Source organism: Miniopterus natalensis, chromosome 1 (assembly GCF_054644295.1).
Source record: "Miniopterus natalensis isolate mMinNat1 chromosome 1, mMinNat1.hap1, whole genome shotgun sequence".
NCBI classification, from domain to species: Eukaryota; Metazoa; Chordata; class Mammalia; order Chiroptera; family Miniopteridae; genus Miniopterus; species Miniopterus natalensis.
This window is the reverse complement of record NC_142081.1, coordinates 57,495,147-57,512,377: the sequence shown is the minus strand read 5'-3', so window position 1 is coordinate 57,512,377 and position 17,231 is coordinate 57,495,147. Positions and strand designations below refer to the sequence as shown.

Genomic DNA, 17,231 nt, shown 5'->3' with positions numbered 1-17,231 from the left:
ATAAGCCTTTTCCTTCAGAAAAGCTTTCTGCTGCAACGGTTTTTGTTTAACCTTACTTTTTAACTAGGTCACAGTTCCAAATTTTTCCTAAGCAAAATTGCAAATTGCCAAAAATCACATTTTCTGATTTCCTAATTGTTTACCTCTTTTTTTTTTAAAAGTGGGAGGACTAATGTTGCCTGATTTTATTTATCTTTTAAATGTACCTTTATTGATTTCAGAGAGAGGAAGGGGGAGGGGGAGAGAGAGAAACATCAATGATGAGACAGTCATCATTGATCTGGTGCCTCCTGCATGCCCCCCACTAGGGATCAAGCCCACAACCCAGGCGTGTGCCCTGCCCACGAATCAATCCTCCATCTCATGGATCCTAGGTTGATGCTCAACCGCTGAGCCATGGCAGCCGGGCTGTTTACCTCTTTTATTAAAATGACTAAGTTTGGAAGAAAAAAAGAATTGTGCCAGACTGCTCCTCGTTAAACTAGCATATGAAATTTGGTATTTATTTTCCTGGGATGGCTCACAATAACTATAATCTGTCATAACCAGTCACTACTTGTGAAAAGAGTCTGCCCAATGTGTTTTCCAACACCACCATGCAATTCTCCAATTCTCAGGGCACTGACTGGCTGTCCTACAAATTGAACTCAATTCTGATACTCTCTACCTCGAGACAGCATCAGATCCCCCAAGTAAAGGCTCAGTCCCACAAGACTGCCCCACTTCAGATGCCAGTACCAAGTCCAAGTTGTTGCCTGCGCTATACATTGTGACCAACTATACATTATAGATTCCCATAAACTCCTCACTAGGTTCAATTAATTCGACAGTGCTACTTAGGGTACCCAGAGAAACATTTACTTACCTTTACCAGGTTATAAAGACATAGATTAACAGCCAGATAAAGCAGCACACAGGGTGAGGTCCAGAGAGTTTTGACAGCAGGAGATTCTGTCCCCATGGAACTGGGGTAAGATACCATCCAGTATAATTTACCAACTACGTAGCTTATCAAATCTTGTTCAAGAGTTTTTATAGAGATTGAATTTGAGCCCCTCCCCTCCCGGGAGTCAATGTGTAAGGCTGAAAGATACAATTCTCTAATAATCATTTGATCTTTCCAATGAACAGCCCCATATTGATTGAGGCTATATAGGGATCTACTCTAGATCATTCATTAGCACAAACCAAGGTGTGACGAAAAGGGTTTGTTCTGAATAACAAAAGGTATTAGTTTCACTTCAAAAACTGCAAGGGTTTTAGGAGCTCTGTGCAGGAACCTGATAAAGGCCAAATACATTTTTCTTATACCACATTTCCTTTCATCTTTTCCCACTCCACTCCCATCCTTTATTACCTTTAATATCAAGCACTTTGAAACTGGTTTTTTCTTCAAAATCACAAAACAACAACAAAAACATCTCTTATATCTACCCATAAGAGAAAAGGAATTAGTAACCTGAAGGCATGAAAGAGTAAATGAAAGGGACTTTAGAAATAAAGGATGAAAAGTATATACCCAACTAAAGAACTGTAGAGAGTTTGAGTGAAGAATTGCAACATCATATCAAATGACAAAGAATTCCACCACAGTTATAGAAAAAAAAGAAATGGGTCAATAGATAAGCACCCATTCTCTGGCAACTCCTTAAAAAGCAAGTCCTTTAGGTTAATAAAGAAAAATTTAGAAGAAATATAGAAACTAAAAAACAAAAACATCTCACAAAGCATCATACATTCCAAAGAATTTTTCATTACTGGAACAGTCACCTGCACTGCACTGCTCTCTTCACAGGAATTTACTGGAATTTTCAACATATTCTTTTTCTAAGATTTACCACGCCTACATTACTTAAATTATCAAGTCCCTTCTTTATTTCCCAGATTACCATGGTTTACCCTAATGTATGCCAGTATATCAACCTATTAAGAAAAACATGAATGAACGAAAGGAAACTTAATATCCATTGTCAAACCATATGAGTGGGGAGTGTGTCCTTATTACTAAAGCCGTCAGAGATTCATTAGTCGAAAGCAAAATTTAAAACCTTTAATGTCAGTAAGGTCTCTCTTACTTCTAACCTTTCTCAAGAGAAGACCTGGTCACTTCTTACAACTAATTTAAAGCCATCTAATTAAATATATAAAAATTTCTATATTGGGTGACACCATGCATAAGCAGTCTACCCTAAGAGTCTGCCTCTGACATTAACGGCTAATTAGGGTGATATTCCATAAAGTAAGCCAACAAATGTTAGAGGTAAAGCATAAGTCATATCTAGTAGCTTCACTGATCATTATTAATATTATATACTACCATTAATGAATTTAATTAAAGACTTATTAAACCTGTTATTATTTTTCACATCATCAAACCACCATAAATTTATTCTACACTGAATAAGGTTGGGCTTCCACATATCCTCTTCCTAAATTTGCTTTGTTCAAATTTCAGAAGTAGGTCTTCAGAAAACGTGTCTAAAAAGGTCTCCAAATATTCACAGTGACAAGTTATCTATAAATAGAGGTATTTAGAGTGATTCTCCCCCTACTCCCTCTGCCCCCCAACTCCAGCCACTCCCTCTCTCCCCTTTCCTATATAACATTTTCCACAATTAAGCATGTATCTTTTTTTTCCCAATCATTAAAGCTTTTAACAAAAACAACAGCAACAGTACCCTTCTAAATTTAACATACAGAAATCTAATGAACAAACCAGGGACTCAACCAACTTGTACTTCTTTCATTCTGTCTTTCCAGAACCATTAACTTCTTAGGTTACTTTCATTTAAATTAGTCTCTCCTGAGGTTTAGCAATTAGGCAACTATATTTTAAACACAAAATAATATTTTTTGTTCTAGCAACGTTCTTCTGAATGATTTAATCTTCTAATAATCCAACCAACCCGTCTTCACTGCTTTTAGTTGTTTGCTCAGGAACTAAACTCTTAAACAGAATATAACTTACTAGTATTTTCAATAATCTAGACAAATATTAGTAAAATAAGTTTTACTATGGCAATGTCTATTATAAAAGTGAGCTGGCTCTGCCCATTAATAGTGTAAACAAGAATTCATGAAGAATACAATTAACATAATAGAATAGCCCAATGTTTTAGAAGTTTCTTTCGCATACAATTGCTAAGATAATTAGAGTACTCCTAAGTAACCAAATTGAAACAATCTACAGGCCCTGAAACTTTCTTAGCCTAGGTAGGTCAATAACAGTATTTAGATGTAATGAAATTACAAGAATTTTCAATAATACAAAATATTAGGTCATTCAGATAGTTCTTTACCATAGCTCATCAGAATCAGAGAAACTAGATTATACAGTTTCACAGGAGAAGCATAGCATTGAGAATCAGACAACTTAGGTTCTAGTCCCACCTCAATCATTTATTAGCCACGTGACTTTATGAAGATAAGACTGAATCCAATGACCCCTAACCTCCATTTCAGCTTTAACATTTCTGTTCTGGAGGGGGGAGGGGAAGTCCCAAATATAAAACTTAATGAGCTCTGCCTGGTTTGGCTCAGTGGTTAGAGCATCAGTCCTTGTTGAAGGGTCCCGGGTTCGATTCTGGCCAAGGGCACGTACCTCATTTGCAGGCTCTAAATCCCAGGCCCCATCCAGGTGAATGTGGGAGGCAGCCAACTGATGTGTCTCTATCCAATCGATCTTTCTCTTTCTCTCTCTCCCTCCCTCCCTCCCTCTCCCTCCCTCTCCCTCCCTCTCTCTCTCCCCCCCCCCCCCGCCCCCTTTCCACTCTCTCTGAAAAGCAACTGAAAAAATATCTTCGGGTGAGGATAAAAAAAAAAAAAAAAACTAAAAAAATTAATGAATAGGAGTAATTTTGAGAGGGGGGAAAAAAGTACTGCTAACAATCACACACAGACAAGAGGTATAAAGTGGGGCTGTTCCAGAAATACCAGGTATAATCACTCATACTAATAGCTATGATGTTGTCCAAACACTGTTTCTCATTTCCATAACCCTAGAAGCCTGTTTTCTTAAGTTTGTGTTTTGTTTTTACTTTATTTTTGAAGTTTCTTTTGTTTTTAAATTACACTAACTCTAGGCATTTAGAAAATATGGATTCTTTTCAGCCAATGTCATGCATAATATTCTACAAGAATTTCAGAAAGAAATCTATATTCTCATTCTGGACTTCATAAAAGGCACAAACTAATATCTTTTCCAGTTTTAAGTTTAAGATGTATATATGTTGAGCCAAATTTAGAAACTTTACTTAATGCCCATAAAGAGAAAACAACCAATAACAGCATACTCATTAACAGAGTTCTGAATATGATTTTACTGTGTAGAATAATCAAAAAAGATCCTGTACTTCAAGGCAACTGTCAAAATATAAAAATTTGATGGCAGCAGATTGAGTGGAAGCTACAATGAATGACACTCTCCAAGGACAAAACTGAATTACAACTAAAACAAAGAAAAACCATCCTGAATAATCAACTGCAACTAAGATGAGCTGGAGAGCACCCTCATAACCAAGGATGTAGAGCAGAGACTGCATAGAGACTGGTAGAAAGTGCGGAGGTGGGAGATGCCTGGCTGGGCTCCCATAGGCAGCAGCTGAAGGTCCGGAGGGATATCTCAGCTGTGGGGAGGCTTACACTGAGAACTCTGGGGTCTAAACCCAAAGCTGGGCTCCCCAGCCCAGAGCACCAGAATGAGAAAGGTGCCTGCATAACATCTGGCTGTGAAAGCAGTGGGGTTTCTGTCTGCCAGGGAGAGGCAGCTGGTAACGCAGGCACCCTTTTAAAGGGCCAACGCACAAAGTTCCGTGTGCAGCCACTCACCTGGGGCTCCAGCAGAGGGAGGGCAGAGTGGACTAGAGCTGTGACAGGAGAATCTAGAGGTGCTGGCTCTGGGGAGAGAGCTCAGAGGGCAGCCATCTAGATTCCTGTGCAGAGTCATTTCCCCATACAGCAGAAGAAATCTTTCTCAGGCAGACATTTACGATCCAAACAGCTTTGGCCTGGGGGTAGAAGCAACTGCCCCACCCACTGAAAACCTCTCACCCCATCCTGCGGAGATTCTACAGCCTGAGGCTCATTAAGAGACTGAATAACAATCATCAGCCACCCCACCCTGTGGAGTTTCTACAGCCTGAGGCTTATTAAGAGACTGAATAACAGTCAGCCTCTGGGTGCTCTGAGTTTTTGCCTGATTTGCTTCTGGACCCAGGGCTTGGAAAAGCAGACCATGGTACACATCTTGGTCCTTTCCATACACACCCAGCCCCACCAGAGGGAGCCACAAGCTGTGGAGTGGGGAAAGCATCAAAAAAGGTACTCAGGGCCAGTCACAGAGTCTGACATTGGTCTGCACCAGAGACTATCCAAAAGACTGGGAGCCCTGGCAGATGTACCTAATACACAGAAACAAATCCAAACAGGCAGCCAAAATGGGGAGACAAAAAAATAAGCCCCAAATGAAAGAACAAGAGAATTCTCCAGAAGAAGAGCTAAATGAAATGGAGAAAAGCAATCTATCAGATATAGAGTTCAAAATACTGATCATAAGGATGGTCAACAGCATGAGAAAAGATATGGAAAATATGAAGGAAAATAAGAATATAGTAAAAATTAAAAAATACACTGGAAGGTATAAACATCAGATTAGGAGAAGCTGAGGATAATATCAGTGAACTAAAAGACAGGGTAGGAAAAAATCACTCAGTCAGAGATCCAGGAAGAAAAAACAATTAAAAAATAGGACAGTCTAAGGGAGCTGTGGGACAACATGAAATGTAATGATATTCACATCACAGGAGGGCCAGAAGAGGTCGAACGTAAGGTAGGGTTAGAAAACCTGTTTGAAGAAATAATGGCAGAAAACTTCCCTAACGTGGTCAAAGAAAAAGACACACAAGTTCAGGAGGCACAGAGAGTCCCAAACAAGAAGAACCCAAAGAGGGCCACACCTAGACACATCATAATTAAAATGCCAAAAATTCAAAACAAAGAGAGAATCTTAAAGGCAGCAAGAGAAAAGCAATCTGTTACCTACAAAGGAGCTCCCATAAGGCTGTCAGCTGATTTCTCATCAGAAACCCTACAGGCCATAAGGGAATGGCATGAAGTATTCAATGTAGTGAAAAGCAAGCATGTGAAACCAAGACTACTCTATCCAGCAAGGCTATCATTCAAAATAGATGGTGAAATAAAGAGCTTCCAGATTAAAAAAAGGATTTATCACCACCAAATTAACAATGCTATAATAAGAAGTTGAAATAGAGAGAAAGAGAAACAAAGACATAAAGAAATAAAATGGCAATAGATAAGGACCTATCAATAATAACCTTAAATATAAATGGATTAAATGCTCCAATCAAAAGACATAGGGTAGCCCGGCCAGGCATGGCTCAGCGGTTGAGCGTCGACCTGGGATTCAGGCAATCGGGGTTCGATTCCCGGTCAAGGCACATGCCCTGGTTGCAGGCTCGATCCATGACTCTCTCATTATTGATGTTTCTGTCTCTCTCTATCCCTCTCCTTTCCTCTCTCTGAAATCAATAAAGATATATTTAAAAAAAAAAAAAAAAAAAGGACATAGGGTAGCTGACTGGATAAGAAAACAAGACCCAAAAAATGCTGCCTATAAGAGATCCACCTCAGAACAAAAAATTCACAGAGGCTGAAAAAAACTTCTGGAGGACTTTAAGGGAAAGATCGACTGCAATACACTCATAGTAGGGGACTTTTAACACCTCACTGACTTCACTGGATAGGTCTTCCAGACAAAAAAATTAACAAGGAAACAAAGACTCTGACACACTAGATCAGATGGATTTAACTGACATTTACAGAACATTTCACCCCCAAGCTGCAGAATATACATTCCTCTCAAGTGCACATGGGACATTCTCAAAGATAGACCACATGTTAGGACACAAAACAAGTCTCTACAAGTTCAAAAAGATTTAAATCATATCAAGCATCTTCTTGGATATTTACACCATGTAATACTATGCAGCTGTAAAAAAGAAGTATCCCTTATCCTTTAAGACAGCAAGGTGGACCTGGAGAGTATTATGCTAAGGGAAATAAACCAGTCAGAGAAAGACAAGTATCACATAATCTTATTCATACATGGAATCTAAAGAACAAAATAAACTGATGAACAAAACAGATCCAGAGACATCGAAGCCTGGAACAGACTGATGAATCTCAGAGGGAAGGCAGGGGTGGGTGGGCGGGGAGACATTAACCTATGAACTTTTATGCATATATGCATAACCCATGGACACAGACAATAATGTAGTTTAGGCCTGGAGGGGCAGGGGCAGGATGGAGGGGATCAATGTGGAAAAAGGGGGACATTTGTAATACTTTCAATAATAAATTAAAATACATATATACATAAACTTGAAGCAAGATTGGGACCTTAGTAGAAAATACGATTGGTATAATTCCTACATATTAATAAAAATCATGTTGATTACTCCTAAGTTATAAAGTTGATAAACATCAAATGATCTCTGAGTCCATAAATAATTACAGCTACAAAAGAATATACAACCCAAATTTTTTAACTTCCCAATTATTATTAGTTCATAAACATATATCCAAGTTAATTTTCAGGCCTGACATAAGCACGCAGTTCTCTCCTACCTTCCATTCCAAATTGTAATTTGGTTGGAGACACAGAACAATTTACAGTCACACTCACCACTAGAGCTTTCACAGAAGCTTTGTGAGGTGTGGGATGAGGCCTTCTCCAGCTGCTGAGCCTCTACACCTGAGCCCAGCTTCTTTGTATTAGCCATTTTTGAGTCTTCCGTTAATGAGTTTTCTGTTTTGTCATGGGGTTTGGTCTGCTGCATCTCCTCAGGTTTTGGAGCATCATCTGCTCTCACTGAAGTCACGGGAGGCTGTGGAGAGTCAGCCTGTACAGGTTCCTTTTCTGCAGTCACTGATTTCAGATCTCCTTCATATTCGGCACTCTTTTCTTCCTGGGTATCAGCTCTATTCTCAGCACATGGTTCTATTTCTGAAGCATCATCCTCCCACAACTGGGAATCTGAGCATTTCTCCACTCCCTCTAAAGGTTCTGAAGAAACATCAACTCTGGGAGATGGTTCCTTCACATCTACAATGACAACACTCGAGTCCTCTGAAGTAGCTTCTTCCCATGCTTCTTGATCCTTATGTTCCAATTCTTGGTCAAGGGCTGGAAGCTTCTGGGGGGAATCAATACTAATCACACTGGTTTCAACTTCCATAGCTTCCTGACATTCATGTTTTGAGATTTCCTTTGAAAGACACAACCCCTGGGACTGAGTTTCAGTCAGACAAAGGTGTAACGGGACACTCTCCATATTTTCTTCTTTCAGCTCCTCTGCTTGACTTTCACAAGGAGTCTCAGGAATTTCTTCCACTTCAGACCCTGAAGACCCCTCCTCTGGATGATGTTCTTTAATTTCCATAGCTTCTTCCTGATCTAACATACTAGAGAGTGCCTCAGATCGAGTAGCTGGAGAAGGAACTGCCTGACTCCCTGAATCACAAGTGAGATCAATACAAACGTCTTCTGCTACAGCCTCTTCTCTGCCTTTGCAACCAGCAGCTAAAATACTAATGTCGTCTCTAGTTTCTATGTCATCCCCCTTTGTTTCATCAGCATTCTGATTCACTTCTACTTGGCCATCTTGTGTTGGATTCATCAGGATACTACCATTTTCAGCAGGAATAAGTTTAGAATTGAGAACTGAAGACACGGGTTCAGTATCCTCAATCTGTGTGTTTTCTCCATCTTCATCAATCCTGTGAGAACTCAAGCTCTCCACCTTTGGGGACTGACTATACTCACTTGTAGAAAGCACCAACTTACAAGAATCCCCGGTCAAAGACAGCCCAAGATCCTCAGCAGAATTCTTTGGTTCCGTCTCTGAAGTTTTAGAACTCTCAACAGTCAAAGAAGAACTATGCAAATCTTCACCTTTCTTTCCATCATTTGATCGTTCTTCCAAACTTGGAGATGGAATGAAAATGTCCTAAGGAAGAAGAAAAAGAGACAAATCTTCATTTGTTCTTAATCATACTTCTTTTATATCTAATCCCTGAATTCATCTAAATTATTTTTTAATTTATTGTTGAAAATATTACAGATGTCCCCACTTTTTATTTCCCCATAGATCCCCTCCACCCAACATCCGCGCCCCCACCCCCAAGGTCTTCACCACACTATTGTCTGTGTCCCTGGGTTATGCATACATGCATGTAAGTTCTTTGATTAATCTCTCCCCACCCACTCCCCCATCCCCACCTTCCCACTGAGATTCATCAGTCTGTTCCATGCTTCTATATCTCTGGATCTATTTTGTTCCTCAGTCTATTTCATTTATTAGATTCCACACATGAGTGAGATCATGTAAAACTGAATCAGGAAGAATTAGAAAACCTGAACAGGCAATAACAACTGATGAAACTGAAGCAGTAATAAAAAAAACTCCCAGCAAACATAAGCCGTGGTCCAGATAGCTTCACAGGGGAGCTTTCTAATTCTTTAAGTTGTAGGGTTAGATAGCTGATTAAAAATTTTTCTTGCTTTTTGAAGTAGGCCTGTAGTGCTATGAACTTCCCTCTCAGGACTGCTTTCGCCGTGTCTCACAGATTTGGGGTTGTTGTGTGTTCATTTTCATTTGTTTCCAGGAAGTTTTTTATTTCTTTCTTGATCTTACTGGTAACCCATTCATTGTTTAATAACATGCTATTTAGCCTCCATGTGTTTGAATGTTTTTGAGTGCTTTTATTGTAATTTCTAATTTCATGCCATTGTGATCTGAGATGCTTGATATTATTTCAATCTTTTTGAACTTGTAGAGAATTGTTTTGTGTCCTAACATGTGGTCTATCTTTGAGAATGTCCCATGTGTACTTGAGAGGAATGTATATTCTGCAGCTTGGGGGTGAAATGTTCTGTAAATGTCAATTAAATCCATCTGATCTAATGTGCCATTTAGAGTCACTGTTTCCGTGTTGACTTTTTGTCTGGAAGATCTATCCAGTGAAGTCAGTGGGGTGTTCAAGTCTTTGACTATGACTGTATTGCTGTCATCTCTCCCTTAAAGTACTTAAGATTATTATTGATAGGTCCTTATTTATTGCCATTTTAATTCTTTATGCCTATCTAAAACTTCTAAATCAATTATTTAAACACTAAAGAACTCTAGGAACATATTCTCAAAAATACAAAGCTCATAATCACCACTCCTTTCATCAATAAAAGTCACTCTGTTTAATGCTTTTCTTATGAATCAATGACATAAATAAGCATAATCAAAAGAAAAACCTAAAAGTATTAACTTACATTTTTAAGGGTAGGAAGATACTTAAATTTAACTGTACATCTCTAAGCTACTAAAATCGTGCCATATATATGATGGGCCCACAATTACACAGGAATCACTTGAACATATGCCTACAAAGCCCACTTCAGTTCTCACAAAGTAGGAATACAGGGTGGGGAAAAAGGAGGTTTACAGTTGTGAATACTTGAAACAGAGTTTATTCTTGTATTATTATTTATTACTGTACTTTACCATACAAATAACTATAAACCTATTTTTGCCACACCCTGTATATACTTATTTCACTTCCTGCTATGTCAAAATATTCTAGCATTCATAAAGCAGGTGTTAAAATCCAAAATTTAGAATATCATTAGTCAACACATACTACTACTACATACCAACAAAGATGGCTGAAGTTAAAAAGACAACGTGCTGTTGGTAAGGATATGGAGCAACTGCATTTCTCATACATTGCTGGTGGGAATACTAATACATGTAACAGTATGAATCTCAAAAATATGCTAAGCTAAAGAACTTAAGGAGGTCAAATTCATGGTGACAGAAGGAGGTTAGATTTCTGGTGGTAAGAACACAATAGAGTAGACAGATGTCATATTATAAAGTTGTACACCTGCTATTATATAATGTTATAAACCAATGTTTTGCAATAAATTTAACTTTTTAAATTAATTTTTTAAAAAAACCTCAAACACAAGTGACCATGCATGCTTTATGATTCCAATCATATGAAATTCTCAAAAAAAGAAAATTACAATGACAGAAGGTAGATGAGTGGTTGCCTAGGGTGAAAGAGGAGATGGGGGGGGCGCGAGGGAGAAACCTACTGCAAAGGACAATGAAGAAACTTTTTAGGGTGAGGAAACTATACTTTGATGGTGGTTATGGTAATATATTTGTATACAATGCCCAAAAGTCATCAAACTATACACCTAAAATAGCATTTTTATTTTATGAAAATAATACCTGCATTTAAAAAAAAATAACCCAAAGCTTAATACGTTTTTATGTAAGAACTATATTCAGTGTGTTATTTTGCTGAACATAAATGCTATAAAACTCTAGACATAGCTGATAAGACATTCACTTCCTATGCTTTTTAAGAGAATAATGGCCCTGGCGGGTAGCTCAGCTGGTTAGGGCGTTGTCCCATACTCCAAAGTTGCGGGTTTGATCCCAATCAGGGCACATACAAGAATCAACCAATGAATGCATAAATGAATGGAACAAGAGATTGATGTTTCTCTTTCTCTCTCTCTCTCTCCAAAATCAATCAATAAATAAAAAACAAAAAAAGAGAATGAGGAATTAAGATAGGTTGCCAAAAATTATATATATATTCCACAACTTCAGGTATTTCAATGTCTAGTGTTACTGTTTACCCTTTCAGATGATAAAAATAGTCATAAATCTGAGCCTGCCCGGCCAGGCATGGCTCAGCGGTTGAGCGTCGACATAGGATCCAGGGGATTGGGGTTCAATTCCCGATCACGGCACATGCCCGGGTTGCAGGCTCGATCCCCAGTCGAGGGCGTGTAGGAGGCAGCCGATCAATGACTCTCTCATCATTGATGTTTCTATCTCTCTCTCTCCCTCTCCTTTCCTCTCTCTGAAATCAATAAAGATTTTTTTTTTTTTTTTAAAAAAAGGAAACCTCATACCATATCCATTAAGAAGTTGCCCCCCCATTATGAGTATCTTTTAAACATCATCAAACTAAAGACTGATGGGATTTTTTTACATAATATTTTAATGTAGTACTTAGAATTTCAGTCAGAGTAAAATTTCAGGGCTAATCAGCATATCAACAAGCTAAGTTTCTAAAGACTGCCTAGATCTAGCCTCTAAATATATGGCCCCTAATAATCTACAGTGCTATGGCTCCCTATAGGTCTAGTCAGAATAACGGAACTAAGTGGGGGAAAAAACCTCAGAGCTCTGGATGAAGACCGATAGAGAACTGTCATGACTACACTCAATATGAGTCAACTTTTAAGTCTAGATTAAGTACAGACCTAAATCCATAGTATCCAACCAGTCAAAAACTGGTCTCACCTATACAGAGTTTAAGAGCCATTCATATAGTCATCTATAATTTGATTTGTCATCCCCAATATTAATAGGTATATCAAGAATGATAAAAGTGTTAAATATCGCCCTGGCCGGTGTGGTTCAGTGGTTAGTGTGTCGGCCTTCACACCAAAGACTCCCAGGTTTGATTCCGGTCAAGGGCAGGAACCTGGGTTGCTGGTACTCTCACTGCCCCAGGTCAGGGCACATGTGGCAGGCAACCAGTTGTTGTGTTTCTCTCACATCGATGTTTCTGTATACCCCCATTCTATTCTCTCTGAAAAACAATGGAAAATATATCCTCAGGTGAGGATTATTTAAAAAAATAAAATAAAGAAAAATAATTAAATAAATTAAAATTTCTCAAAGGTCCACAAACACTAAACAAGAAACAGCTGGCCTCAGCATGCCCTGTAACTCTTGTTAAGCACCTCCCCCTTCCACAGCACAAGCAGTAGCCAGTAAACTTGCATCAGGTGGCCCCAAGCCTGGCATAAGCACTGGTTAGTATTGGTTTGGAACATAGCTGCAACTTAGCAGCCACGAGCCCATCACAAGTGGTGACTGCCATCAGCTCACATTCTGGTGCACACCAGAGGTCCCAAGCCCAGCACAAATGGCAGCAGGCCTCAGTTTGCAGCATAGCCTCTCCCAAGTGCCTCTAAACCCAACAAAAGTGGCAACCAAACACAGATCACTTTGTAGTTCCTACCATGCTTCCCAAGCCCAGTATAAGTGGCAGCTGGCCTTGGTCTGCACCAGATCCCTTCCCAAAAGGCACCAGAACCAACAAACCCAGTGGCCAGCTTCAGACCACACCACAGCACTACCCAAAAAACTCTAAAAATGACACACCCCAAGGACAGACTTGGCTGGCACCAGAGCTACACTAAAGTGACTCCTGCTCCAAGGGTTCATTCCCCATAAAACAGCTCATCCACTGTAGTCACAGCCAGCCCTCATATCAGTTAGCCTGAGGGTGAACCCCACCTACAGACATACCAATAGCAATGAAGCAAACCTACAACACACAACCCACAAGGGACACCCATGGAGCACATGGATCAGGTGACAAAGGATACAGCACCACTGAGCCCCACATGAAGTCAACTACATAAGGCCACTCTGCCAAGACCACGAGACATAGCAGATCTACCTAATACATAGAAACAAACATAGGGAGTCAGTCAAAATGAGGAGACAAAGAAACATGTCCTAAACGAAAGAACAAGACAAAACTCCAGAAAAAGAACTAAACAAAACAGGCAATCTACCAAATACAGAGTTCAAAACACTGGTTATAAAGAAGCTCAATGAACATGGGGGAAGAATAAAGGAATTCAGTGAAAACTTCAACAAAGACATAGAAAACATAAAAAAGAGCCAGTGAGAAATAAAGAATACATTAGAAGGAATCAACAGCAGATTAGATGAGGCAGAGGAACGAAATCGCAACCAGGAAGACAAGGTAGAGGAAAACACCCCATTGGAACATGAAACAAAAAGAAGAATTTTAAAACAATGATAGGATAAGGGGCCTCTAGAACAACATCAAGCACCACAGGGGTACCAGAAGAAGAGAGCAAGCAAAAAATTAAAAATTTATTTGAAAAAACAATGACTGAAAACTTGCATAACCTGAAGAAGAAAATAGACATATAAGTCCAAGAAGTGCAGAGTTCCAAACAAGATGAACCCAAAGAGGCCCACACGAAGACACATAATTAAAATGACAAAGATTAAAGACAAAGAGATGCCCAGCCTGTGTGGCTCAGTGGTTGAGTGTCAACTCATGAACCAAGAGCGCTCTGGTTCGATTCCCTGTCAGGGCACATACCCGGGTTATGGGCTCATTCCTGGTGGGGAGTGCGCAGGAGGCAGACGATCAATGTTTCTCTCTCATCGATGTTTCTACCTCTCTATCCCTCTCCCTTCCTCTCTCTCTAAAATCAATAAAAACATATTTAGAAAACAAAAAAGAAAGAATTTAAAGGAAGAGAAAATCAGTTAGTTACATACGAGGACGCTCCCATTAGACTGTCAGCTGATTTCTCAAAAGAAATTTTGCAGGTAAGAAGAGATTGGCACAAAATTTTCAAAGTGATGAAAAGCAAAAATTACTCTACCCAACAAGGCTACTACTCAGAATTGAAGGAAAGATAGTTTCCCAGACAAGAAAAAACTAAAGGAGTTCACCACCACCAAACCAGTATTACAAGAAACATTAAAGGGATTTCCTTAAGAAGAAATGGAAAAAAAGAGGAACATAAATATGAATAAAATAGCAGTAACTACATACCTCTCAATAATCACTTTATATTTTTAATCCTCACCCAAGAATATGTTTTTGTTGATTTTGAGAGAGAAGAAGGGAGGAGAGGGGGGAGGACAGAGAGAGAGAGAAAATATCAATCAGTTGCCTCCCATACATGCTCCAGCCAGGCCACAAGAACCCGCAACCTAGGTACGTGCCCTGACTGGGAATCAAACCCACAAACTTTTGGTGTATAAGACAACACTCCAACCAACTGAGCCACCTGGCCAGGGCTCAATAATCACTTTAAATGTAAATGGATTAAATGCTCCAAAGACACAGGATGGCTGAATAGATAAGAAAATAAGGCCCATACATAGGTTTTCTACAAGAGATCCACTTTAGATACAAAGACACAGACTGAAAGAGATGGAAAAAGATTATGTCATGCAAATGGAAACCAAAAAAAAGCTGGGGAAGCAATACTTATATCAGACAAAACAGACTTACAGACTTTAAAACAAAGTCTATAACAAAAGATAAAGACAGATATTACATGATGAAAAAGGGATCAATCCAACAAGAAGATATAAGCCTTGTAAACATTTATGCTCCCAACACAGGACCACTTAAATATATAAAGCAAATACTGATAGACATAAAGGGAGATATTGACAGTAATACAGTCTTAGTAGGGAACTTTGACACCCACCTGACATCAATGGGTAGATCTTCCAGAGAGAAAATCAACAAGGAAACAGCAGCCTTAAATGACACACTAGACCAGATGGATTTAATTGATATTTTCAAAGCATTTCACCCCAATGCAGCAGAATATACATTATTTTTAAGTGCACATGGAACATTTTCCAAGATAGGCTACATGTTAGGCCACAAAACAAGTCTGAATAAATTTAAGAAGATTGAAATCATATCAAGCATCTTCTCTAACCAAAATGGTATGAAACTAGAAATCAATTACTAGAAAACTGAAAAACACACAAACACATGAAAACTAAATAACATGCTACTAAACAATGAGTGGGTTAACAATAAGATCAAGGAAGAAATTAAAAGATACCTTGAGACAAATGAAAATGAAAACACAATGGCCCAAAAATCTATAGGACACAGAGAAAGTAGTACTAAGAGAAAAATTCATAGCAATACAGGGCTATCTCAAGAAACAAGAAAAATCTCATATAACCATCTAAGCTTACAGTTTAAGGAACTAGAAAAAAGAACAACAAACAAAGGCCAATGTGAGTAGACGGAAGGAAATAATGAGAATATAAACAGTTTTATAAATATAAAAGATCAATGAAACCAAGAACTGGTTCTTTGAAAAGATAAACAAAACTGATAAACCTTTAACCAGACTCATCAAGAAAAAAAGAGAAAGGACACAAATAAATAAAATGAGAAACGTAAGAGGAAAAGTGACATCTGACACCACAGAAACACAAGGATTATAAGAAAATACTAAGGACACAGGGTTGATTTAGGTTCATGATTACAGTAAAAAAAATTAGAATTAAAAAAAATAGTATATGCCATCAAATTGTACAATCTGGAAGAAATGGGTAAATTCTTAGATACACACAATCTTCCAAGACTAAATCAAGAACAAACAGAAAATCTGAACAGACTGATTACTACCAACAAAATTGAATCAGTAATCAAAAAGCTCCCAACAAACAAAAGTCCTAGACTGAATGGCTTCAAAGGTGATTTTTACCAATCATTCAATAAGGAATCAACACCTATTCATCTCAAACTATTCCAAAAAATTCAAGAGAAGGGAAGGCTCCCAAGCTTATTTTATGAGACCAGCATTACTCTGATTCCAAAAACAAACAAAGACATTACAAAAAAAAAAAAAATTACTGCCTGCCCAGTATGGCTTGGGGGTTGAGGATCGACCTATGATCCAGGAGATCATCGTTCAATTCCCGGTCAGGGCACATGCCCAAGTTGCGGGCTCAATCCCCAGTAGGAGACATGTGGGAGGCAGCTGATCAATGACTCTCTCATCATTGATGTTTCTATCTCTCTCTCCCTCTCCTTCCTCTCTCTGAAATCAATAAAGATACATTAAAAAAAAAAAGTATAGGCCAATATCCCTGAGGAACACAGATGCAAAAATCCTCGACAAAACATTAGCAAACACAAATCAGTAATACATTAAAAAGATCATGGGGGAGTAGGCTGGAGGTAGGCAAAGGGGGGGAGGAGAGACATCTGTAATAGTGTCAACAGTAAAAAAACAAACAAAAAAGATCATATACTATGATCAACTGGGATTTATTCCTGGGATGCAAAGTTGGTTCAATATCAGCAATTCAATTAACATGATACACCACATAAACAAAATGAAGGATAAAAATCATATGATTACATCAATAGATTCAGAAAAAGCATTTAACAAAATCCAGCATCCATTTACGATAAAAACCCTCAGCAAAGTAGGAATAGAGGGAACACACCTCAACATAATAAAGGCCATATATGATAAACCTACAGCTAACATCACACTCAAGAGTGAAAAGCTGAAAGCTTTTTCC

At 38.6% G+C, this 17,231-nt stretch overlaps 1 protein-coding gene across 5 annotated transcripts in view; it reads right to left on the bottom strand.

Moving 5' to 3' along the window:
* The window catches only part of TP53BP1 (tumor protein p53 binding protein 1), a 94,625-nt gene that overhangs the window by 34,787 nt on the left and 42,607 nt on the right, over positions 1-17,231 (bottom strand). For all 5 annotated transcript variants that reach the window (XM_087821855.1, XM_016211600.2, XM_016211592.2 and 2 more), the window contains one exon: positions 7,703-9,026. In XM_087821855.1, the coding sequence (XP_087677981.1) occupies positions 7,703-9,026 (1,324 nt within the window). The remainder of the gene's footprint in view (positions 1-7,702; positions 9,027-17,231) is intronic.